The sequence below is a fragment of the Epinephelus fuscoguttatus genome, linkage group LG24 (genome assembly GCF_011397635.1).
Source record: "Epinephelus fuscoguttatus linkage group LG24, E.fuscoguttatus.final_Chr_v1".
In the NCBI taxonomy this organism is placed as follows: Eukaryota; Metazoa; Chordata; class Actinopteri; order Perciformes; family Serranidae; genus Epinephelus; species Epinephelus fuscoguttatus.
Genome location: NC_064775.1, coordinates 15,966,467 through 15,992,015, shown reverse-complemented (window position 1 = coordinate 15,992,015; position 25,549 = coordinate 15,966,467). Strand labels below are relative to the sequence as shown.

General features: G+C 41.0%; 2 protein-coding genes and 1 long non-coding RNA gene across 4 annotated transcripts in view; 2 read left to right on the top strand and 1 right to left on the bottom strand.

Moving 5' to 3' along the window:
• The window catches only part of LOC125885239 (OX-2 membrane glycoprotein-like), a 28,183-nt gene extending 2,826 nt beyond the window's left edge, over window positions 1–25,357 (top strand). The window contains exons 3-8 of one of the 2 annotated variants that reach the window (XM_049570787.1): window positions 3,661–3,999; window positions 4,098–4,385; window positions 4,465–4,503; window positions 4,602–4,698; window positions 24,379–24,441; window positions 24,668–25,357. In XM_049570787.1, the coding sequence (XP_049426744.1) occupies window positions 3,661–3,999; window positions 4,098–4,385; window positions 4,465–4,503; window positions 4,602–4,698; window positions 24,379–24,441; window positions 24,668–24,821 (980 nt within the window). In that variant the 3' untranslated portion in view covers window positions 24,822–25,357. The remainder of the gene's footprint in view (window positions 1–3,660; window positions 4,000–4,097; window positions 4,386–4,464; window positions 4,504–4,601; window positions 4,699–24,378; window positions 24,442–24,667) is intronic. The other variant, XM_049570786.1, reaches the window with a different exon arrangement.
• The window catches only part of LOC125885244 (uncharacterized), a 35,606-nt gene that overhangs the window by 6,937 nt on the left and 3,120 nt on the right, over window positions 1–25,549 (bottom strand). Inside the window, exon 2 of the long non-coding RNA XR_007448838.1 lies at window positions 3,745–3,952. This is a non-coding gene — a long non-coding RNA (uncharacterized LOC125885244). The remainder of the gene's footprint in view (window positions 1–3,744; window positions 3,953–25,549) is intronic.
• LOC125885243 (OX-2 membrane glycoprotein-like) lies at window positions 848–22,821 on the top strand. The gene is made up of 6 exons (XM_049570792.1): window positions 848–1,195; window positions 19,783–20,121; window positions 20,220–20,507; window positions 20,724–20,820; window positions 20,960–21,022; window positions 22,226–22,821. Exons 1-6 carry the CDS (start codon window positions 1,138–1,140, stop codon window positions 22,350–22,352), a joined length of 972 nt encoding a protein of 323 aa, XP_049426749.1. The 5' UTR covers window positions 848–1,137; the 3' UTR covers window positions 22,353–22,821.

Genomic DNA, 25,549 nt, shown 5'->3' with positions numbered 1-25,549 from the left:
AAAAGGGGGAAAGGGACAGTAAAAGCTTTGGTTGGACAATGACACAGAAAGCAAAAGAAATTAAATAGCACATTTCAACATTAGTCCCACAGTACCATTGCCAGTGATACCACCTTGGATACGTCCGAATGCCACAGTAGATTTTAAATTATTAAAAGAGAACAAGGATAGAGAGTTTGTTTGTAACTCATGTACCATACAGGCATACATTGATGACTATAACAGTTACATCCAGATAAACACAGATGCATCACAGGATTCAGTTAAGTCAGGAGTAGCTTTTATTGTCCCAGAGTTTCATATCACAGTCGGAAAAAGGATCAGTGAGGAAGTGTCCGTTTATACAGGGGAAATGATTGCGATATTGTTAGCAGTACAGTGGATTGAAGATGTAAGACCATTATTTGTTCAGATTCAAGTTCAGCATTAGTCAGTTTACAGCACAGTCATTCACGCAGCAGACCAGATATTTTGATAGAGGTACAACAAACACTATACAGAATTCAAATGATGGGGACTACAGTGGTGTTTTATGGGTACCAGCACACATTGGAGTTAAAGGGAATGACATGGCAGATAAGGCTGCAAAGGAGGCAACAAAAAATAAATACATTGATTTGACAGTTAATGTTAGTAAATCAGAAATCAAGAGCATAATTGAACAAAGATTGAAGAGTAGGTGGCACAAATGATGGGAGGAAATCAAAGAGTCTGTCTGTCAGCAACAAACACTTTCACATCAGTGATTGCCTTTTCCATTTAGTCACACTGAGGCTGATCATTCCTGAGCTCAGGTTGAGGAGTTACCCCCCCCCCCCCCCCCCCCTCCCCCCCGTGTCCTACGAGGGCGGAGCTGAGACGCGAGGAAGAGGCGCAAGTGAGGGAAGCGTGGATGCGAGAATTGGTTTTGGGATGAACCCAGAAAGTCCGCTGGAGGCTTCTTGTGGACTGAATGAATTGTGGGTTTGGACAGCCCTAAGCACTCCCGGACTTCCCGTCAACGCGCCCGCAAAGTCCGCGAGTCTGCAAGTGCGGTGAAGTGCGGACATTTGGATTCAGCCGCAGAAGAAGAAGAGGAAGAAGAAGCAGCGGCAAGAAAGACATGTGAGCGGGAGCTACAGTAGCTATGTGGTAAAAATGATAGTTCTACATGGAGTAATATATTTAATTTATGCGTTGGAACTCTTTCAGAAAGGTGAGTAGCCGAGTATACTGTGTGAACCTGCTGCACATAGAGACAACTTAAACTAAAAGACTCTCATGGACAAAGAAAAAAAACAAAATACTATTTTGTAGTACAGTATTGAGCAACAGTGCAGTCATGCATTTCCTTGGTTCAGTGTGAGTATGGGGTGCCGTTTGTAAAGTGTCTCACGCTGAAAATAACATCAACATTTTGCCACATTTAACTTCAATGTTTAAAAAAGTGTTGTCAATTTTTTAACGTCACCTTTTACCACATTACAGCAATATTTGTTAACTTAGAAATATATTAAATAGTTAAATCTAAATATTAAATGTGGCACCTAAATGTTAAATTTAAATATTAAATCTAAATCTAAATGTTAAATCTAAATGCTAAGTCTAAATCTAAATATTAAATCTAAATCTAAATACTAAATCTAAATGTTAAATCTAAATGCTAAATATAAATATAAATATAAATGTTAAATCTAAATATTAAATATGAATCTAAATCTAAATGCTAAATATAAATCTAAATGTTAAATCTAAATGCTAAATATAAATCTAAATGTTAAATTAAATATTAAATCTAAATGTTCTGGGTGAAACTAAATATTTAGCTAATATGCAAATTCACACTGCCGGTCACTGGAAGTACCAAAATAAAAGCTCGAGATGATCAGACTGTGTTTATAGAATCAAATAACCGTTGGCTGTTAGCCCCGTTAGCGGTGTCTGTAATGACCCATTAACTCTAAACGGTCTGTGAAAAAAATATTTTTTCCAGCGGACGTCTTAGTTACAACATGATTGAGCTAACTGGAGTAGTTTCATGTCATATCCGACAACTGGAGGCTTTTAACAGATGACGTCCTGATAGCTTTGCTGCTGCTGCAGCCACTGATGCTTTCTAGACATCGTGATTTCCCAAAACTGAACAAATACCACACATAGCAACACAAAACTGTTTTGCTAGGTCAGTCACGTTGTAACTAAGATATCCGCTGGAAAAAATATTTTTTTCACGGACCGTTTAAGAGTTACTGAGTCATTACAGACACTGCTAACGGGGCTAAGAGTTGACGGTTACGGTAACGGAGCTTGTTATTTTAGGTAGTTATTATCACGCTAATGTATGTTCAAGTGTTCATTTCCCCCGATAAGTTGGTTTTAATTCGTTATTTGATTCTATAAACACAGTCTGACCATCTCGAGCTTTTATTTTGGTACTTCCGGTGACCGGCAGTGTGAATTTGCATATTAGCTAAATATTTAGTTTCACTCAGAACATTTTAGATTTAACATTTAACATTTAGATTTATATTTAGCATTTAGATTTAACATTTAGATTTATATTCATATTTAGCATTTAGATTTAATATTTAGATTTAACATTTAGGTGCCACATTTAATATTTAGATTTAACTATTTAATATATTTCTAAGTTAACAAATATTGCTGTAAATGTGGTAAAAGGTGACGTTAAAAAATTCACAATACTTTTTCAAACATTGTTTGAAGCTAAATGTGGCAAAATGTTGATGTTATTTTCAGCGTGAGACACTTTACAAACGGCATCCCATAGTGTGAGTCTATCAGACAGATGAGGAAGTGATACATAAATCTGTCTTTCTCATATCTTATACAGTACAGGCCTGTATTTGATTTATTTCTCTTTACCACAGCTGTGTAACTGCTGTGTTGTTCATTGTAGTTCCTGCGGTTCACACTATTGCAGTAGGTCTATGGAAACATGTTTTGCAGGGCAGGTAATCATGTGGAGCAAAGGGCACCCCTTCCGCATCTTTTTATTTTTTTTTATATTTGATGTTATTTTCTTTTCTTTTTTTTTCTATTTGTGTATTTCTGCATATGTGCTGATACAAAACGGAAATAAATAAATGAATAAATAATTTAGAAAATGCTCCCAAGTGCACCCTGCAGGGAGGTTTATACCTGCCAGCACCAGAGGATTCCTAGTATGTACAGTACATTTCAAGATGTAAGAAGTTTATTGTCATATGCACAGAAAAAACATGGAATTCTAAATTGCCAATCTCCCTTCACATGCAGCCTCAAACTGCAGGTCTTTTTTTTTTTCTAAATAATTACCAGAGATGCAACGTGGGGGACATAATCTTTATTTAAAAATGATAATGATGCCTGGAAGTGGGAAAACAATTCGTCTGTCTTTGCCCGCTCCGGGGAGTTAGTGGACCCAAGTCTGGCAAAGAATTGGAGGGAGGCAGTGTGGTACGTGTGTTACGTCAGATGAGCTTACTTGTTGTTGAGCTTAATGGTGGAGTTTTATTGCCAAATTTAGGCTGAACACTGGAACAACAGTACCAGTGAACTATATACTGTAAAATGTGTGTGCAATCCGGTTTTCTGATTCAAACCCCATATAAGACATGTTTTGTCCAGTAAAGTGAATCTGTGGAGTTTCATGGACTGTATGAACTGTCCTCCCTGCAGGTCTAGCAGCTGTGATAGAGACTCAGCAGACTGTGATGGCAGCAGTGGGAGAAGAGGCTCTTTTAAACTGTCAGCTGATGCAACCTAAAGATGTTGTTCAAGTCACATGGCAGAAAATTTTACCTGACAAGGAGCAGAATGTCGCTACTTACACCAAATACTTTGGTGAGAAAGTGAATCCTGACTTTAGAGATAAAGTGGAGTTTAAATATGCTGGACTGCAGAACAGCTCCATAGTTATCAGGAGGGTGACGGAGGAAGATGAAGGATGCTATCACTGTTTGTTTAACTCCTACCCTGACGGAGCTCTGACTGGTTCAACCTGCCTCCAACTCTATGGTAAGAACCTTACAGTGTTATTAAAGACATCTCCATCATCCTTAAAGTCTGGCCTGTAAAAACTTGATGTGATGTTTTTAAATGTGTGGTGTGTGCAGAGCTGCATGAACCCGTTCTACATGTCAGAGAATCAAACTCTCCTGAAGAGGCAGTTGTGTCCTGCTCGGCCACAGGTCGACCTGCTCCCACAGTAACACTGACTGTCCCTCACTACAACTCTACCAGTGTCACCAACACCAACGCTACAGTCACTGTCACCGCTACAGCCGTGCTGCCTCGTCTCCATGGCAACAGCACACAGGTTGGATGTGCAGTGCGAGTGCTCTCTGGTCCTCAGATAGAGGTGTTTACCATGATTCCTGAGGTCACACTGTCGTCTGCTGATGGTGAGAAACACTTGAGAAGATACTGACTGATAGACTGATAAACACTTTATGGTTCTTATGTTTGAGGTTTTTTTTCCAGGTGTTGATGAGGAATCTGGCTCTGATAACAGTGATCACAGTAAGTGAACCTTTATGTGGTCTCATGTCAGTCTCACCATTTGATCTGTAGTTGCTTTATGAATGTTGAGTGTTACTAATTTTCCTCTCTTCTCACAGATGTCACTTTGATCACTGTGTTGGTCGTGGTGTCCTGTGTTTGTGTTGCTGCTGCAGTCATCATCATCATCCTGCTTGTAAGGAAACATCAGAACAGGTCATTTTAAACTTTAAACACCTGTCTTGTTGTAACACCAGTGTCTCACAGTTAATATAATAATGACTGACTGAGATCTTTTCAGACAAAACCCACAAATAAATGTTTGTTCAGCACTGACTTTTATTAAATCCTTCAGTGTGTCACACAGAGACTCTGAGGAGAAGAAGAAGCCACGAAGAACAACCAAAGATGCTGAAGAGTGAGACACTTTCCTACTGTTGTTATGATGTGTTTACAGCAAACGTGGTACAAATGTTCGCGTTGCACTACTTGTGCGAGTTTGATCGCTAGAATATTTTGTGTTGACTCGCTTCTGTTGACTCATACGTCCCCACAGGATCTCAATGCTGACTGGCTGTCACAGCATGAATTGGTCAATGAAGTTCCAATTTTTCAACTCTTGCAAATAAGTGTATGACGCAAAATCGCGCTTCCTGCTTCATTTGCGCGGCTATATTTGCGTATTTCACGATGTGTCCATTGCGCTGCCTGTCAGGAATTTGCGTCTAATCAGGTCTTTACATTGACCTTACATACAATTCAGTATAGTTATAGTTTTATTCGCGTCTGGCGTTAACGCAATTTTATGTTGTGATTGCACCAAACATGAAATTAATTTTCGCTTTGCGTTACTTGCGCAAGTTTGAACGCTAGAATGCTTGACCTCTCGCAAATAAGAGCTTGACCCAAAATCACGCTTCTCGCTTCATGTGCACCTTCATATTCACGTATTTCGCATCATGTCCATTGCATAGCCCTGGCGGGAATTACACAGTACATTGACCTTACATATAATTCACGGACATTGCGTTACTTGCGTTAATTTGAACACTAAAATATTTTGTGTTGACTCTCTTCATAAATGCAAATAACTCAAAGTTCATATTTTTAAACTGTCTTAAGTTAGTGTATGACGTGAGACCGCACTTCTCGCTTAATTCGTGCTGCTTAATTTGCGTATTTTGTGTCACATCCATTGTTCCGCCCGGCGGAAATTTGTGTCTAATCGCATCTTTACATTGTCATTCAAAATAAGTATGGTGTAATGTAATAATATGAGTGTCTTCTTTTACTTCAAGGGACAGAACACTTGTAGCCATGCAGGACATCCAGCAGGTCAGACAGCGGACACCTCCTGAGAAAGATCGGACAAGTGACCAGCCAACACCGCCATCTCCAGCAACAAGAAAACTTAATTTTGAATAATGTCCTCTAATATGTCAGACAGAATAACATTCAAGACTGTAGTGGCAGTACTCAGACTGTGAGACCTGAACATACAGTGAGAAAGTGTTTTTACATTTTTATACCATTCCATGTTTATATGATCTTTTTAATAGCATTTGATAATCATTTTCAGGTGTTTTCATATTGTTTGTATATTATTCCTTTATTTAAGGAATGTTAAATATTTGACAGTGAGGTGAGCCACATATCTCTGAAGTGACCTTTGTCAGCTCCATTTCATGGTCAGGAGATCATATCTTACATCAAAATGTGTTTTTATATATTGGTTTCTCAACCAAGTACTTTGTAACATCTGTAATGTAATGTAAAAGTATTGTTTTACATGTATTAATTGTTGTTCAGGTGCGTTTGTAAAACAGTACAGCTGTATTTGTTTTATCTTTGTTAATTTCATTTTAAATAAAGTTTGTTTTTTGTAACTTCCTGTCATATATAGGATTTTTTAATGATTATCTGTGGTTACTTTATTGTATCACACAGCTAGCAACAATATCTAACACCACTCTGTTTACTCTGAATTTTCTCTGACATTCATGATAATGGTGACGGAAACCAACCAAAGTATATGTGAGTGTCTCTTCAACTGACTTGGACTGGACTGTTCCACTGTGCGGTAAAAAGGGGAATAACAACACGTCGCGCGCTGTTAACACAGGGTTTCAGAGCAAAATAGCAACATTGACAAAGTCACCACTTTGTTGGACATTTCATTAAACGATAAGTGAAATACTTACAGGCGTTTGTTAACTCCAGAGATCACCTTTACATCGTGAATTTTTATAGTGACATCCACGCACAGAGACAATGGTTTAACCGACCTGCTCACCTGCAGCTTTGAATCTTAACCGCTCTTTTGGCAACAACATGGCTAACGGTGCAGTCCTGTGTTTCCTTTTTGTGTCGGGGCTCTGTCAAAAAGGCAGGAAATATAATTTACAGTCTGTAATAATGTCTTCCTGAAACTCGGAAGAAAAATAAATGTACTATATTTCGGGGTCTTTTCCACAACACGCACAACAGTTGTTTCCCTCATAACTGTCAGTTCATTTCCTCCCTGCAGGTCTAGCAGCTGTGATAGACACTCAGGCCCAATTCCAATCCGGCCCCTGAAGACTCAAGCCCTGAACCCTCACTGACTTAACTGACGTCAGCTGTAAGTGATTGAGTGTGAGAGTCTGAAAGGGCTCCGGATGCTACAAATAGGAATGGGACAGCACTTATCCCCCTCTCAGGGCTGCCAAGTTTCAGAAAATGACAAGAGTGAGACTTTAGTGTCATGACGCGTTCGGAAAAAAATTGGCCTTTTTTAACATCAATTTGGCCTGTTTTAACGTTGATTTATACCTTAAGACTGATGTCCTCACCTCCATGCCAGCGGCTCTCCCTGCACTGTGGCCTCCTAATGCTAGTTTTACAGTGGTTCTCAAAGTGGATTCCAGGGACTCTGTGGGTTCCTTTAGGGGGGTCTAAATTGACCCTTACAAGGTCTGTAACTCTGACAGTGTACAAATGGAACCAAATGGACCCATTGGGGTCCATTTGGTTCCATTTGTACACTGTCAGAGTTAAGGATAGCCCTTGAAATTTAGAATTTTGAGAAACACTGCTTTAGGGGGGTCTAAATTGATATTTACAAGTCTGTAACTCTGACACACACACACACACACACACACACACATTGAGACTAACGAGTCTCTTTTTCAACTGTGAACTGACCAAGAGAAGAGGCAAATAAATGTTACAAAGCTCTGCAACAAATACAGGACAATGATAGACTTATAGCAGCCTTAAAACAGTACATATTAACTAGGAAACTCAAGGAGAAACAGCGAATCAACAGTGAACAAAATTGGGTAGTTACCTACCGTCCGTCTTCTAGCAAGCAGGAGAACGTCGAGTGGGTTTTAAATGTCGGCGCTGTTGTGTGTGAAAGAAAGTTAGAAACGCCAAGACCTGCCTTACGTTGCTTCTGATTGGTTTATATTGCGTGGTGCCTTCCGTGGTTGGTTAGATTTAGGCACAGAGGACTGATGGATTGGTCTGGGATTGGTTATCTCGGTCAGTCAATCAGAGTTACTCGAACTACGGCAAGCCGCGATGACCAAAGGTTATTATCATAAAAAAATAAATATAGAGCATTGAATGGGGAAATACAAGCGTGAGAAATGTCAAGTGTGGCGTGTGGTGTGAGAATGGGTTAAATTGCGTGACTGTCACACTCAAAGCGTGAGCTTGGCAGCTCTGCCCCTCTCTACAAAATGTTGTTAACATTGGTGGCTCTGGGCGTGATCATTTATTGGTTATTGTCATCATATATTCCACACACAAAGAATATATATCTATATATATCTATAGATAGATAGATAAATAGATCTAGGCTATCTATCTATCTATATAGATATATATTATTTGTGTGTGGAATATAACCACTGGTATTCCTCTGACTTCATGTGTGTTTATGTACCGTCTTAAATTCTTGTTTATGTAATGTTTCATTCTTTATCTGTTTTTTCGCTCTCTTTCCATAACGTTAATGTTTGCATATCTGCCAACCGTGTTACTTCCGGTGTTCCGAGGGCAACCCCTGTATTTGACGTCACAGCGCTATGAACTGTGGGTAATTTCCTAACCATAAGTCCGCATCGATGCTGACCTACGGTAAGGGGGCATAAAGGGCTCACTCACTGACTCACTGACTTGACGATTTGACAATGGGACAGCCCTCACACACTCTCGCACTTCACATGAACGCGCTTCTAAGTCAATGAGTCTGTAAGGGATCGGACTGGAGTTGGGCCTCAGCAGACTGTGATGGCAGCAGTGGGAGAAGAGGCTCTTTTAAACTGTCAGCTGATGTCTCAAGGCACAAAGTTTTACCTTAGAGGGAGCAGAATGTCACTACTTACACCGAATATTATGGTCAGAAAGTGAATCCTGACTTTAGAAATTTAAATATGCTGGACTGCAGAACAGCTCCATAGTTATCAGGAGGGTGACGGAGGAAGATGAAGGATGCTATCACTGTTTAACTCCTACCCTGACAGAGCTCTCACTGGTTCAACCTGCCTCCAACTCTATGGTAAGAACCTTACAGTGTTATTAAAGACATCCCCACCATCCTTAAAGTCTGGCCTGTAAAAACTTGATGTGATGTTTTTAAATGTGTGGTGTGTGCAGAGCTGCATGAACCCGTTCTACATGTCAGAGAATCAAACTCTCCTGAAGAGGCAGTTGTGTCCTGCTCGGCCACAGGTCGACCTGCTCCCACAGTAACACTGACTGTCCCTCACTACAACTCTACCAGTGTCACCAACACCAACGCTACAGTCACTGTCACCGCTATAGCCGTGTTGCCTCGTCTCCATGGCAACAGCACACAGGTTGGATGTGCAGTGCGAGTGCTCTCTGGTCCTCAGATAGAGGTGTTTACCATGATTCCTGAGGTCACACTGTCGTCTGCTGATGGTGAGAAACACCTCAGCGTCAGTAAGTGAACCTTTATGTGGTCTCATGTCAGTCTCACCATTTGATCTGTAGTTGCTTTATGAATGTTGAGTGTTACTAATTTTCCTCTCTTCTCACAGATGTCACTTGTATCACTGTGTTGGTCGTGGTGTCCTGTGTTCGTGTTGCTGCTGCAGTCATCATCATCCTGCTTATAAGGAAACATCATGACAGGTGATTTTAAACTTTAAACACCTGTCTTGTTGTAACACCAGTGTCTCACAGTTAATATAATAATGATTGAGATCTATTTAGAATAAACATTTGTTCAGCACTGACTTTTCTTAAATCCTTCAGTCTCTCACACAGAGACTCTGAGGAGAACAGGACACCACAAAAAACAACAGAAATGTAAGAGTGAGACACTTCCCTACTGTTGTTATGACTTACACATTAGGGCTGCACGATAATGGAAAAAACTGATGTGATTTTTTTTAAAATTATTTATTTTTATTTATTTATTGTTGCAGTAGACATTGTGATATTCAGAAATACAAGAATTTTCACCTTAAAGTAACTTAAAGTAAGAAAATTAAAAAATAATGGCGGGGCTTTGACTGACCACAACTGCAGAGGCTACCAGCTTCATGTGAAACAGACTACATTTTATACGGTCCGTTATTCATTAATCCCTCTGTGTATTTATATTTTTACTTTTTATCCACTCCCGTTGCCTTGATAATTTTAATGCTTCACGCTGTCATTTCAAACTCAACACTTGTTGTATTTGTTTCAGATTAAAAGCCCCTTATGATTTTGTAATTTTATTTTAAGAATGTACCTTCTCATCAACCCCCTTTTACTTGAAAACTTGTGACCTAACACAGGAATGGAGTAAATTTTTCTTTTGTACTATGCTTGTCCTGTGATGTATATTGTCGATGCTGCCATTTTGGTATGATTTGTGATTCAGGTGCTGTCATGCTTGTTTGTTTGCTTGTTTGTATGTTTGTTTGTTTTTTTTTCTGTTCTTTTGTTTCGTTTTTCTGTTTCCTTTTGCGTTTTGAAAACTAAAATCAATAAAATATATATATAAAAAGCCCCTTATAACCTCAGCTGAGAGAATCCCTCCATTTTCTAAATAGGCTTTTATTGTGAAACATTTGTAGGAACTTGTTTGTGGAGGATACAGTAACTTGTATGTTTGCGTATGGTACTTCAAATGTAGCTCCTGCCATCTGCTGACGCTTTTAGGTGACTACAACAACATGTCGGCTGGCACATGAACAGACACAGTGCCTGAAATAATAGTAAAAGTAATAAAAATAGGACAAGAATAACACGATGACATCACGCACGACGTGAAAGACGACCGGGGATAATTGGTGTGTACCATCGTGTAGTGTGTCATGTCTGTCGGCAAAGTCATGGCACGATTTTATGACTCCAAAATCGTGTAATGTGACATAGTGACTTTCAGAACGGGCAGAAAAGTTGTGTAGTGTGTACCAGGCATAAATCCTCCTTTACCGTTTCTCACTCTTGCATGTTGCTCATTTTTCATTTTCAGTGTGTGTATGAGACGGGGAGGGGCTGCTGCGTGCTCAGAGAGGCGAGCGGAGCAAAGAGCTCTCTTCAGAGCTGCTTTTCTGAAGCAAAACAAGTTTACATGTTCTAAAAAAGAGAAAAAAACAGTGCATGTCCTGCGATGTGACTATTGCACATGTGCACATCACGATGGCGATGTTAAAATGATATATCGTACAGCCCTATTACACATATTTATTACTCTAAATAAATTTAGATGTTCTGCACTCTGCACTCTATTTGAGAATTTATTTTCCTGTCAACTTGTCCCTATAAATGAATATTTGTACATGAAGTCATGATTGTGAACTCACAGTCAGCATGTTTATTCCTCTGTTGTTCAGAGGAATTCACTTTTAGAAATATGTGTAATGTAATAATCTGAGTCTTTCTCTGTCTCAAGGGCTCACACACCTGTAGGCAAGAAGAACAACAAGCAGATCAGACAATGGACACCCTAAGAGAAATGAGACAAGTGACAACCCAAAGCCGTCATCTTTAATAATAAGAAGGTAGGTATTTAATTAGGCTAACTCAAAGGAAAGAATCACACAGAAATTCATGGGCAACATACATGAAAGATTGTGGATGTGGATGTGGGGGGGGGTGTTTGTATTTCATACAAACTGTTTCTTTTACGCTCTCTGACCATAATGTTTCTGGACAAATGGTGGTGCTTGTGTCCTGTTTTTTGAAGTTATTTCAGTTCTATTATTCTAGTGTTTCATTACGGGGAGGCGTGACACAGTGACAGGATCTCAGTTACCTTTAATGAAACCCCAAAGAAGAGTAAGTGAGATAACACTCGCGCTATGTGACTGACAAAGAAGGCTGTTTCTCTTTCTGGTGGGATGCGGACTACGCTGTTTATTTTGCACTTTCAGAGCAAATTACATCACAAAATAAACAACTGATTGAGGTTTTGCATTTTATGTTTCCATCTGTAACCGAGTTAAAACTGCCACATGCAAGAAGGATGGCACACTGTGCAGTTATACTTCTGCTTTTTGTATTTGGAGCCTTTCAGAAAGGTAAGAGAGAGAAGTTACCTGCTTATGTTTAATGGTTGAGGCTCAAGTTTGAAGCTCAGTCAACTTCAAGTGAACATATTTAGTCTGTGTGCAGAATATAGGTAGCAAAATGTGTATCCATGCTGGCAAATATTTTAAATGCATTGATAAAGTACAGTAGTCTTAGACATAAACATTATTGACTCCAGCATGCTGCAGACTGTTTATAGGTAAATCATTTGCACTTGCGCCCTTGTGCCCCTCAATTGCGCGCTCCCACTAAGGGCAGAAGTGCGTAGGGTGTCCCAATTGTCTTCTGTTGTTATCAAGGGGTGCAAACCTGCACCCTTAATGCACCCCTTCCGAAAGTGTGCATCAGACCGCAAGTTTGGGTATTTGGACGGGGCCAAGGTTCTCATGAAAACAGACCATTTCTCTTCCTGGTTTCAACATCTGTGGTCACCACGACTAACCACTGATGCACTGAAGCCATCATCACCAGTTACCATGAGAGCAGCTCAAAAAGAAACGCATCACAACACTGTTCATTTGATGGTTTACATAACAAAGTGAGGTGCTTCACCTGCAGCCTGTCATATTTTAAAAAGCAAACACTTATCACTGAAATAGATCAGAATCGATCACTTCTGATCATTTTGAGTAAGTAATAACAAACAGACCGTGTGTTGACAGTTTCATATCAACCAGCTCCAACCCCAAATCTTTAACTGTTCATTTACTGTACTTAACTGTACTTTAACTGTTCATAGCCTATATATGGCTACATCTATGCACGCCGATGTGGACCCCCAGCTTGTAAAAGCAGACTAAAAGATTTCTGACCTGAAAGAGGACATTCGCCGGCTCTCTGGTGAGCTAAACATCAAATCCTCCATGCTGACCGCCCTCCAGGAGGTGGCTCATGAACAGTCGCTCCAGATCGCCTCACTCACGGCGGCCCTCCAGGACACGGTGCACTGGGATCCCAGCGCTTGGCCTCCACCGTCCTCCAGCTCAACACCGAGTCGCCGGTGGTCTTGGGTGGAGGCGGTCGGCAGGGGTAAAAGAGGCCCTGGCTGTGCTGCCTCACCTCCGCGCCTCAGCCTGTCAAACCGCTACAGCGCCATGGCATCGGACGGAGATCCAGACGCTGGCACTGCAGACGCTGCCGCTGCGGCTCCTTGCCCGCCGACTGGTGTTGTTCCAGCCGCTCCCCGCTTGGAGGAGTCGGCCTCGGCGTCTAACGGTGCTGTGGCTCCCTCTCCGCCGGCCGGTGGTACACCTGCAGCGCCCTACACGGCTGGATCCGCGTCTTCCTCGCTGGCACCTGTGGACCGGAGGGCTGCAGGACCCGACCATCGACTCCCATCCCGGACATCGGCTTCCGCGGCGTGTCGGAGGCTCCTAAAGGAGGCTGTACGGAGACGCTCCGGGGGACTCCTCTCCCACAGCCGGGATGGCGCTGCTCCTGCCGGGGCCGGGGCCGGGACCGGGACCGCCGAGTCGCCGCCGCTCCTGCCCCCCCGGTCACGCAGCATGGACCATCCACCTGCCTCATGTGAGTCACCCAATCCCCATCGTGTTCCTCTTCGTCCTCTTTTCCCTCCTTCCACCGTGTTGTTTGGAGACAGCATCATGAGGAATATTCGTTTTTTCAACGCCACAACTCACTGCTTTCCTGGAGCCACACTTCCGTCATCGTTGACAAACTTCCAGAACTGCTTCATTCACTCCCTTCCTCCATAAATCGGCTGATTTTCCATTTGGGCTCAAACGACACGGCCCGCCGGCAATCAGAGCAGACAAAAATGGATTTTGTTGCTCTTTTTAACCTTTTAAAAAACTGTGCTAAGTCGGTCTTTATCAGCGGTCCCCTGCAGAACGCTTCAGTCGGCTACTCTCCCTCAATTCATGGGTCCAGGCTGCCTGTAGCACCTATGGTTTCACTTTTATCGACAATTTTAACTTATTTTGGAACCGGTCCTCTTTTTTCAGGGCTGACGGGCTTCACCCTAGCAGGCTGGGCAGCCGCATGTTAGCGGCTAACATTCAGCAGGCTGTTCAGTGTGCCCCATGTGACTGACGTACATTGGAAGCACACGCCCCCCTGCTTTCCTCTTTGGTTCATCCCCAACCCATTCCCACATCCACATCCATCCCAGTCAGAATTTCAAACAGATTTAACAGAACATTTTCACCATGGACCAATAGCAACCCCAAAAACTTAGTTCCCCTCACACGTGCTCCACACTCACCACATTGTGATGATGAGCGCATGTTCCACAGACATTAACCTGGCCGTGCTGAACGTGTGCTCTCTTTTAAATAAAACTTTTATCATAAATGACCTGATTTTAGATAACACGTTGGACAGTATTCTTTTAACAGAGACACGGCTTGGCACTGACACACCTGTTGTTCTCACCGAGGCCTGCCCACCAAATTTTAATTTTTTATTTTCTACTAGGGGGGGTAAAAAAAAGGAGGCGGAACTGCTTCAGTCACTAAAAATTCACTGCACTCTACTGAAGTTTCTTTTAACAGCTACTCATCATTTGAGTATCATTGGCAGCCCTCCTATTCTTTGTGTCACAGTTTACAGACCACCCCACCATTCCACCTCTTTTATCACTGATTTTTCAGAACTATTAACAATCATACACACCACCTATAACAGAATTTTAATAACTGGTGATTTTAATTTACATGTTGATAATACCTCGGATCCAATGTCCAGAGAATTTTTAAACCTTTTAACCTGCATGGATTTTAAACAGCATGTCACACAGTCAACTCACAACAGAGGGCACACCCTGGACCTGGTCATAACCTATGGCCTGTCCACTGGTGTGTCCTCTGTTGTTGACCTGGCTGTGTCTGACCACTGTGTGTATTTTAACATCACCAGTTTTAGCCATCAGGAGGCCCCAGTGAGAATGGTGAGGAAACGCTACCTAACTTCTGAAGTGGCTGCAAGAATATCCCACTTTTCAAAACTCATTTCCGATCATAAAAACAACCCCAAATTTCTTTTCTCCACCTTCGATCTTTTAACCAGCACCAATTTTAATAAACCATCCAACTTATCAACAGATGCCCTCTGCGAGGACTTTGCAGACCATTTCAGAAGTAAAATCGATGATATTAGGTCCAGTCTTTTATCCCAACAGAATGTAATTTTTAACACACCTGGATCATTGCTTTTACCTGAGGAAACACTGGAGAGTTTTGTCCTGGTTGATGCAAGGACACTTTCTCCCAGGTAAACCCAACAACTTGCCTTTTAGATCCAATTCCCACGTCACTTTTAAAGACATTTTATGGATTCTTTGAGGAACATATTTTAAATATAGTGAATTACTCTGTTCAGACGTGTGTCTTCCCCGCTGCCTTCCAAACGGCAGTGGTGAAGCCCCTTCTGAAGAAGAGTAATTTAGATCCCAACATTTTTAATAATTACCGACCTGTATCCAACTTACCGTTTTTAAGTAAGATTTTAGAAAAACTGGTTTTTAACCAAGTAAATGATTTTTTAAAAAGAAACAGTATTTTAGAGAAATATCAGTCTGGTTTTAGGATGAACCACAGTACCGAGACAGCCCTTTTAAAGATTTTAAATGATATCAGGTTGAATGTTGATTCACAAAAACTCATAGTCTTGGTACTACTGGATCTAAGCACCGCCTTTGATACAGTAGATCACCACATTTTATTAAACAGACTCAGAAACCTGGTGGGCCTCTCTGGTACTGTTTTTAACTGGTTCAGCTCTTATCTCACAGATCGTTGTTTCTCTGTAAGTATGGATACATGTTCCTCCAGAACGCATGAAATTAGGTGTGGGGTGCCCCAAGGGTCAATTTTAGGTCCAATTCTTTTTAATCTATACATGCTTCCCCTTGGGGACGTCATCAGGAGGCACGGCATCAGCTTCCACAGTTACGCAGATGACACACAGCTGTACATCGCCGTGTCTCCTGATGACACAGGGCCAATTGATACCTTTTTTAACTGCATTTTAGATATCAAGTCATGGATGGCAGTGAATTTCCTACAGCTCAACCAGGACAAAACAGAGGTTTTAATTATTGTTCCTGAAGGCCAGAGAGAGAAACTTTTACCAAAACTAGAAGATTTTAAACCTTCACAATGTGTAAAGAACCTGGGCGTCATTTTTGACTCTGAGCTTAGTTTTATTCCACACATCAAAAATGTAACAAAGACAGGTTTTTATCATCTTAATAATATAGCCAGAGTCCGTCCGTTTCTCTCTCAGGCTAACACGGAGGTGCTGATGCATGCTTTTATCTCTTGTCGTTTAGATTACTGTAATGCCCTGCTGTCTGGTCTTCCCAAAAAGACCATCTCTAACCTGCAGCTACTCCAAAACTCAGCCGCATGAGTGCTGTATGAGGCAAGTTTAAGTTTGCTGATTTTCTTATTTTTTCCTTACATTATTCTAATATATACATTTTATATTGAAGCTTTGAGTTTGGAAGTTCAGTAATGGCCTAAATGTCATGTATAAGTAAGTATGTTTCATTGAATTTGATTATTTGTTAATCCTTTCTGTCTAGAATTAGCTATTTCAGTGAGTTTTGAAACTTGGGTACTGTAGCTTTAAGAGACAGCAGCCTCACACACAGGCTTCTCGGAGGGCTGTGGAGCTGGGCAATTAGTGGAACCTAGAGTAGCTGTAGAGACACACGGTTTTCATACCGTGTCCTGTCCTGTATAGTTTTAATTAAGAAGGCCAATTCTGTGGATAATTTTTTGTGACACTTGTGGAATAAAAGTTTTTCGTTTTTTCCAACTTTACATGGACGTCGAGTGGATTATTGAAAACTACATCGGCTGGACATGTGTATACAAAGACACACAGCTACGTCACATTTGGCCGTTACAAGTGCTGACGAGGACCAGAGGGCGGGAGCACATTTCACCAGTTTTACAATCGCTGCATTGGCTTCCCGTGTGTTTCAGGATCGATTTTAAGGATCTTTTATTAGTTTTTAAATGTCTTAACAGCCTTGGGCCATCTTATTTATCTGACCTGCTTTTATCATATCAACCCTCGCGGATCCTGAGGTCCTCCGGCACCGGCCTTTTAATTGTTCCAAGATTTAGAACAAAAACCCACGGGGAGGCTGCATTCAGCCATTATGGCCCTCACTTATGGAACAGCCTGCCGGAGAGCATCAGGACTGCAGAGACTGTTGATGTTTTTAAAAGGAGGCTCAAGACTCACCTTTTTAATTTAGCTTTTAACTGATTTCTTTTACTCTTTTAATTCTTCTATTATATGTTCTTTTTACTTTCTAATGCTTTTAAATGAATTATTTTTAAATCTTTATGCATTTTAGTTTCTAAATCTTCATTTATTTATTTATTTATTATTATTAATATTATTTTAATCTTTAACTCTTGAATTTTTCCTAATCTCCACACCATGTGTGGAGTCCACCCCGGTCTGTCTGGGTCGGGGTGGTCTCTGTGGCGGCGCTCCCTGTGGCCGTGGGCTGTAGCGCCTCTCAGTGTGGATGGCTCCCCATAGGTGGTTCTTTCCTCACCTGGTTCCTCAGTGCCCAGCCATGTTATTGACTATATTGACTGTGTGTGTGTGTGTGTGTGTGTGTGTGTGTGTGTTTATATGTGGGGGTGGGAGGAGCAGGTTTTCAATATGTATGTATTATTTTTGTTTGTTTTTATTCTGTGAAGCACTTTGTGCTGCATTTTTAATGTATGAAAACTGCTATACAAATAGAGTTTGATTGATTGATTGATTATGTGCAAGGTGTTTCTAATGTTGTAGATTTATTAATCTATTATCTGACTCCATCTGCTAGTTTATTTTTGTTTTGTTTATAAAACAGCTGTATGTTCAGTGGTTTCACTTCTGATCACTTCATGTTGTTGTTGCCCCTGATTCTTATTAATGACAGTGAGGTATTTGTCCAGTGATGTATGTCTCTTGATAGTTAGAGGACGTTTCAAGATCATCCAACACAACTCACTTTAAAATCTTGTTGGGAAAAGGAGGAAAGGGACAGTAAAAGATTTGGTTGGACAATGACACAGAAAGCAAAAGAGAGAAAAAATTCAAACGTCACGTCCGTTTTTCTCTTCACCATCTGTTATTTCCGTCATCAGCTTTAATTATGGATACAATCAAAGAGTCTGTCTGTCAGCAACAAACACTTTTACATCCATGATCGCCTTTTCCGTTCAGTCACACTGAGGCTGATCATTCCTGAGCTCGGGTTGATGAGTTACAGAATTTTAATTTTCCCTGAAACACCATGATCATAATCTGGGCTATTAAATAATGAACTCACAGTCACTCATAATACCAATAAATACAGATGCAAATAATGAATAGGCTAAATCATATAAAGACACTGTGTGACTCTGAGCAGGACACAGGACAGATGATAAGTACAGAACGCAGCTTCTGTAGGAAAGGACGTCTCATTTCTTCATGTCTTCGCGTCTCATCCCCGCATCTCCCCCCCGTGTCCAACGGGGGCGGAGCTGAGACGCGAGGAAGAGGCGCAAGTGAGGGAAGCGTGGATATGAGAATTGGTTTTGGGATGAACCCAGAAGGTCCGCTTGAGGCCTCTTGTGGACTGAATGAATTGTGGGTTTGGACAGCCCTAAGCACTCCCGGACTTCCCGTCAACGCGCCCGCAAAGTCCGCGAGTCTGCGAGTGCGGTGAAGTGCGGACATTTGGATTCAGCCGCAGAAGAAGAAGAGGAAGAAGAAGCAGCAAGAAAGAAATGTGCGACAGTGGCTATGTGGTAAAATGATACATGGAGTAATATATTTAATTTATGCGCTGGGACTCATTCAGAAAGGTGAGAAGCCGAGTGTAGGCCCACTGTGTAAACCTGCTGCACATAGAGACAACTTAAACTAAAAGACTCTTATGGACAAAGAAAAAAAACACAAAACTTGAACTTCCGCATATTTTGTAGTACAGTATTGAGCAACAGTGCAGTCATGCATTTCCTTGGTTCAGTGTGAGTCTATCAGACAGATGAGGAAGTGATACATAAATCTGTCTTTCTCATATCTTATACAGTACAGGCCTGTATTTGATTTATTTCTCTTTACCACAGCTGTGTAACTGCTGTGTTGTTCATTTTTTGCATGTTATTTTCTTTTTTTTATCTATTTGTGTATTTCTGCATATGTGCTGATGCAAAACGTAAATAAATAAATTAATAAAAAAAATTCGAAAATGCTCCCAAGTGCACCCTGCAGGGAGGTTTATACCTGCCAGCACCAGAGGGTTCCTAGTATGTACAGTACATTTCAAGATGTAAGAAGTTTATTGTCATATGCACAGAAAAAACATGGAATTCTAAATTGCCAATCTCCCTTCACATGCAGCCTCAAACTGCAGGTCTTTTTTTTTTTTTTTTTGTTCAAATTAATTACCAGAGATGCAACGTGGGGGACATAATCTTTATTTAACAATGATAATGATGCCTGGAAGTGGGAAAACAATTCTCTGCCCGCTCCGGGGAGTTAGTGGACCCAAGTCTGGCAAAGAATTGGAGGGAGGCAGTGTGGTTTTACGTCAGATGAGCTTACTTGTTGTTGAGCTTAATGGTGGAGTGTTATTGCCAAATTTAGGCTGTACACTGGAACAACAGTACCAGTGAATTATATACTGTAAAATGTGTGTATAAATCCAGTTTTCTGATTCAAACTCCATATAAGACATGTTTTGTCCAGTAAAGTGAATCTGTGGAGTTTCATGGACTGTATGAACTGTCCTCCCTGCAGGTCTAGCAGCTGTGATAGAGACTCAGCAGACTGTGATGGCAGCAGTGGGAGAAGAGGCTCTTTTACACTGTCAGCTGATGCAACCTAAAGATGTTCTTCAAGTCACATGGCAGAAAATTTTACCCGACAAGGAGCAGAATATCGCTACTTACACCGAATACTTTGGTGAGAAAGTGAATCCTGACTTTAGAGATAAAGTGGAGTTTAAATATGCTGGACTGCAGAACTGTTCCATAGTTATCAGGAGGGTGACGGAGGAAGATGAAGGATGCTATCACTGTTTGTTTAACACCTACCCTGACGGAGCTCTGACTGGTTCAACCTGCCTCCAACTCTATGGTAAGAACCTTACAGTGTTATTAAAGACATCTCCATCATCCTTAAAGTCTGTCCTGTAAAAACTTGATGTGATGTTTTTAAATGTGTGGTGTGTGCAGAGCTGCATGAACCTGTTCTACATGTCAGAGAATCAAACTCTCCTGAAGAGGCAGTTGTGTCCTGCTCGGCCACAGGTCGACCTGCTCCCACAGTAACACTGACTGTCCCTCACTACAACTCTACCAGTGTCACCAACACCAACGCTACAGTCACTGTCACCGCCACAGCCGTGCTGCCCCGTCTCCATGGCAACAGCGCACAGGTTGGATGTGCAGTGCGAGTGCTCTCTGGTCCTCAGGTAGAGGTGTTTACCATGATTCCTGAGGTCACACTGTCGTCTGCTGATGGTGAGAAACACTTAAGAAGATACTGACTGATAGACTGATAAATACTTTATGGTTCTGATGTTTGAGTTTCTTTTTCCAGGTTTTGATGAGGAATCTGCGTCTGATAACAGTGATCTCACTAAGTGAACCTTTATGTGTTCTCATGTCAGTCTCACCATTTGATCTGTAGTTGCTTTGTGAATGTTGAGTGTTACTAATTTTCCTCTCTTCTCACAGATGTCACTTTGATCACTGTGTTGGTCGTGGTGTCCTGTGTTTGTGTTGCTGCTGCAGTCATCATCATCATCCTGCTTATAAGGAAACATCAGAAAAGGTGATTTTAAACTTTAAACACCTGTCTTGTTGTAACACCAGTGTCTCACAGTTAATATAATAATGATTGACTGAGATCTTTTCAGACAAACCCCACAAATAAATGTTTGTTCAGCACTGACTTTTCTTAAATCCTTCAGGCTGTCACACAGAGACTCTGAGGAGAAGAAGAAGCCACGAAGAAGAACCACAGACACTGAAGAGTGAGACACTTCCCTACTGTTGTTATGACTTATGTTCTGGCCACACCAAACTCAATGCCAATTTTTGCATTCCGTTACTTGTCTGAGTTTGGACGCTAGAATATTTTGTGGTGACTCGCTTCATTTTTCAATTTTCAACTGTCGCAAATAAGTCTATGATGCAAAATCACACTTCTCGCTTCATTCGCGCCACTGTATTCACGTATATTAACTTCATATCCATCACGCCTCCTGACAAGATTTCACATTTAACTGCGTCTTTACATTGATGTTACCTGTAATTCACTCGTGCGAATAGTTTTATTTGCAAAACACAATGTGAATTTTTGCATCGCATTACTCGAATGAGTTTGAACGCCGGAATATTTTGTGGTGACTCGCTTCATACATGTGAATAACTCACATCATAGATGACATATGTGTAATCACTGAATCAATGAATGAACTTGTGCTGGTAAGTCCTCGGCATCATACGTCCTTGGAGGATCTCAGTGCTGACTGGCTAATGCAGCGTGAATTGGTCGCTTATGTTCAGATTTTTCAACACTCGCAAAGAAGCATATGACGCAAAATCGCGCTTCCTGACATGCTGTTATATACATGTATTTCACGTTGTGTCCATCATAACGCCTGTCAGGAATTTGTGTCTAATCACGTCTTTACATTAACCTTACATACAATTCACTTGCGTGAGTAGTTTTATTCGCGCCTGGCGTGAACGCAATTTTACGTTGTGTTCACACCAAACGCGAAATGAATTTTCGTGTTCGAACGCTAGAATGCTTGACCTCTCGCAAATAAGCGCATGACGCAAAATCACGCTTCTCGCTTCATTCACACCTTTATATGCACGTATTTAGCATCATGTCCATCGCACAGCCTGGCGGGATTTTGCGTCTTACATTGATCTTACATATAATTCAAGGACGTCACATTACTTGAGTTAATTTGAACACGAGAATATTTTGTGTTGACTCGCTTCATAAATGCAAATAACTCAAAGTTCATATTTTTAAACTGTCTTAAATTAGTGTATGACGTGAGACCACACTTCTTGCTTAATTCGTGCTGCTTAATTTGCGTATTTTGCATCGTGTCCATTGCACCGCCTGGCGGGAATTTTTGTCTAATCGCGTCTTTACATTGTCATTCAAAATAAGTATGGTGTAATGTAATAATGTGAGTGTCTTCTTCTACTTCAAGGGACAGAACAATTATAGTCATGCAGGACATCCAGCAGGTCAGACAACGGACAACTTCTGAGAAAGATCAGACAAGTGACCAGCCAACACCGCCATCTCCAGCAACAAGAAAACTTACTTTTGAATAATGTCCTCTAATATGTCAGACAGAATAACATTCAAGACTGTAGTGGCAGTAGGCTACTCAGACTGTGAGACCTGAACATACAGTAAGAAAGTGTTTTTATATTTTTATACCATTCCATGTTTATATGATCTTTTTAATAGCATTTGATAATCATTTTCAGGTGTTTTCACATTGTTTAAACATTCAAATTCACATTTAAATTGTGTTAAATATTTGACAGTGAGGTGAGTCACATATCCCTGAAGTGACCTTTATCGGCTCCAATTCATGGTCAGGAGATCATATCTTAAATCAAAGTGTGTTTTTTTTTTATATTGGCTCCTCAACCAAGTACTCTGTGACGTGTGTAATGTAATGTAAAAGTATTGTTTTACCTGTATTAATTGTTGTTCAGGTGCATTTGTAAAACAATACAGCTGTATTTGTTTTATCTTTGTTAATTTCATTTTAAATAAAGTTGGTTTTTGTGACTTCCGGTCAATATGGGATTTTTTTTAATGATCAGCTGTGGTTACTTTATTGTATCACACTAACACATACAGCTGCAACAATATCTAACACCACTGTTTGTCTGAGTCTTCTCTGACATTCATGATAATGGTGACGGAAAATCAAGGTGAGTGTCTCTTTAACTGACTTGGACTGGACTGTTCCACTGTGCGGTAAAAAAGGGGGACAATAACACGTCGCGCGCTGTTAACACAGGGTTTCAGAGCGAAATAGCAACATTGACAAAGTCACCACTTTATTGGACATTTCATTAAACGATAAGTGAAATACTTACAGGCGTTTGTTAACTCCAGAGATCACCTTTGCATCGTAATTTTTATAGTGACGCCCACGCACAGAGACAATGGTTTAACCGACCTCCTCACCTGCAGCTTTGAATTTTAACCGCTCTTTTAGCAACAACATGACTAACGGTGCAGTCCTGTGTCTCCGTTTTGTGTCGGGGCTCTGTCAAAAAGGTAGGAAATATAATTTACAGTCTGTAATAATGTCTTCCTGAAACGCGGAAGAAAAATAAATGTACTATATTTTGGGGTCTTTTCCACAAAACGCACACACACACAGTTGTTTCCCTCATAACTGTCAGTTCATTTCCTCCCTGCAGGTCTAGCAGCTGTGATAGAGACTCAGCAGACTGTGATGGCAGCAGTGGGAGAAGAGGCTCTTTTAAACTGTCAGCTGATGCGACCTAAAGATGTTCTTCAAGTGTCATGGCAGAAAATTTTACCTGACAAGGAGCAGAATCTTGCATCTTACAACAAATACTTTGGTCAGAAGTGAATGATGGTTTTCAGGACAAAGTGGAGTTTAAATATGCTGGACTGCAGAACAGCTCCATAGTTATCAGGAGGGTGACGGAGGAAGATGAAGGATGCTATCAGTGTCTGTACAGCACCTACCCTGACGGAGCTTTCATAGCTAGAACATGCCTCCAACTCTCTGGTAAGAACCTTACAACTCTACCAGTGTCACCAACACCAACGCTACAGTCACTGTCACCGCTACAGCCGTGCTGCCTCGTCTCCATGGCAACAGCACACAGGTTGGATGTGCAGTGCGAGTGCTCTCTGGTCCTCAGATAGAGGTGTTTACCATGATTCCTGAGGTCACACTGTCGTCTGCTGATGGTGAGAAACACCAAAGGTCCAAAGAGGAATCTGCGTCTGACAAAGGTGATTTCACTACGTGAACCTTTATGTGGTCTCATGTCAGTCTCACCATTTGATTGGTAGTTGCTTTATGAATGTTGAGTGTTACTAATTTTCCTCTCTTCTCACAGATGTCACTTTGATCACTGTATTGGTTGTGGTGTCCTGTGTTTGTGTTGCTGCTGCAGTCATCACCATCCTGCTTATAAGAAAATACTGGAATGGGTAATTTTAGACTTTTAACTAACCACCTGTCTTGTTGTAACACCAGTGTCTCACAGTTAATATAATAATGATTGACTGAGATCTCTTCAAACAAAACCCACAAATAAATGTTTGTTCAGCACTGACTTTTCTTAAATCCTTCAGTGTGTCACACAGAGACTCTGAAGAGAACAAGACACCACAAAGAACAACCAAAGACACTGAAGAGTGAGACACTTACGCTGTTGTTATGACTTACACATGTTTATTTCTCTAAATACATTTAGATGTTCTTCACTCTGTTTATTTTAGAAGTCATTTTCCTCCCAACTTGTCCTTATAACTTGTCATTATTGTGAACTCACAGTCAGCATGTTTATTCCTCTGTTGTTCAGAGGAATTCACTTATAGAAATATGTGTAATGTAATAATTTGAGTCTTTTTCTGTCTCAAGGGCCCACACACTGGTAGGCAAGAAGGACAACAAGCAGATAGGACAAGAGACAACTCCTGAGAGAAATGAGACAAGTGACAACCCAAAGCCGTCATCTTCAACAGCAAGACAACTTCTTTTGGAACCAGGTCAACAATTAAGTGACACAGAATAACCTTCAAGACTGCAGTGCCAGTACTAAGACAGTCAAACCCGAACATAAACTGAAAAAAGTGTTTTCCAAAGAACGTTTTATAGTTCTTATACCACTCCATCTATATATGATCTTTTAATAGCATTTGATAATCATTTTGAAGGGTTTAATTTGTATGTTGTTTGTTTGTTCAAGAAATGTGAAACAAATGAAGGTTTTTAAAAAGGTCACAAATTCTTTGACAGTGAGGTAAGCTAAAACTCAGTGCAGCATGTCTCTGGAAAGACCTCTGTGATCTCTGTGTGATAGTCTGGAGAACATCATGTAGCTCAGGAGGTGAGAGCAGGTTCAATCCCCGGCTCCTTCAGTCTGAAGTATCTTGGCAAGCCACAGGGCTGACACATAGAGACAGACAACCATTCACACTCACATTCACACCTACAATTAGAGTCACCAATTAACCTGCATGTCTTTGGACTGTGGGAGGAAGCTGGAGTACCTGAAGAAAACTCACGCTGACACAGGGAGAACATGCAAACTCTGCACAGAGGGGTAGGGTGAGTCTTTTATTCATTATGAATAAATGAATGAATGAATGAATGACACAACATATGGTTGTAACTGTGGTGTCATGCGACTGTATTATAATTGTTTCACATCCATGTGATAACTCATCTGTCAAACACTGTATTATTAACCTGTGCTGTGCATTATGTTTATAGTGTTTCACCACAGTTTCTCATGATCTA

Excerpts from the sequence above, each read along its gene's own strand:
- LOC125885243 (XM_049570792.1), top strand. The coding sequence starts at position 1,138 with ATGATAGTTCTACATGGAGTAATATATTTAATTTATGCGTTGGAACTC. Across the intron at positions 1,196-19,782 it reads GTTGGAACTCTTTCAGAAAG|GTCTAGCAGCTGTGATAGAG; the intron begins GTGAGTAGCCGA and ends TCCTCCCTGCAG. Across the intron at positions 21,023-22,225 it reads AGAACCACAGACACTGAAGA|GGACAGAACAATTATAGTCA; the intron begins GTGAGACACTTC and ends TTCTACTTCAAG.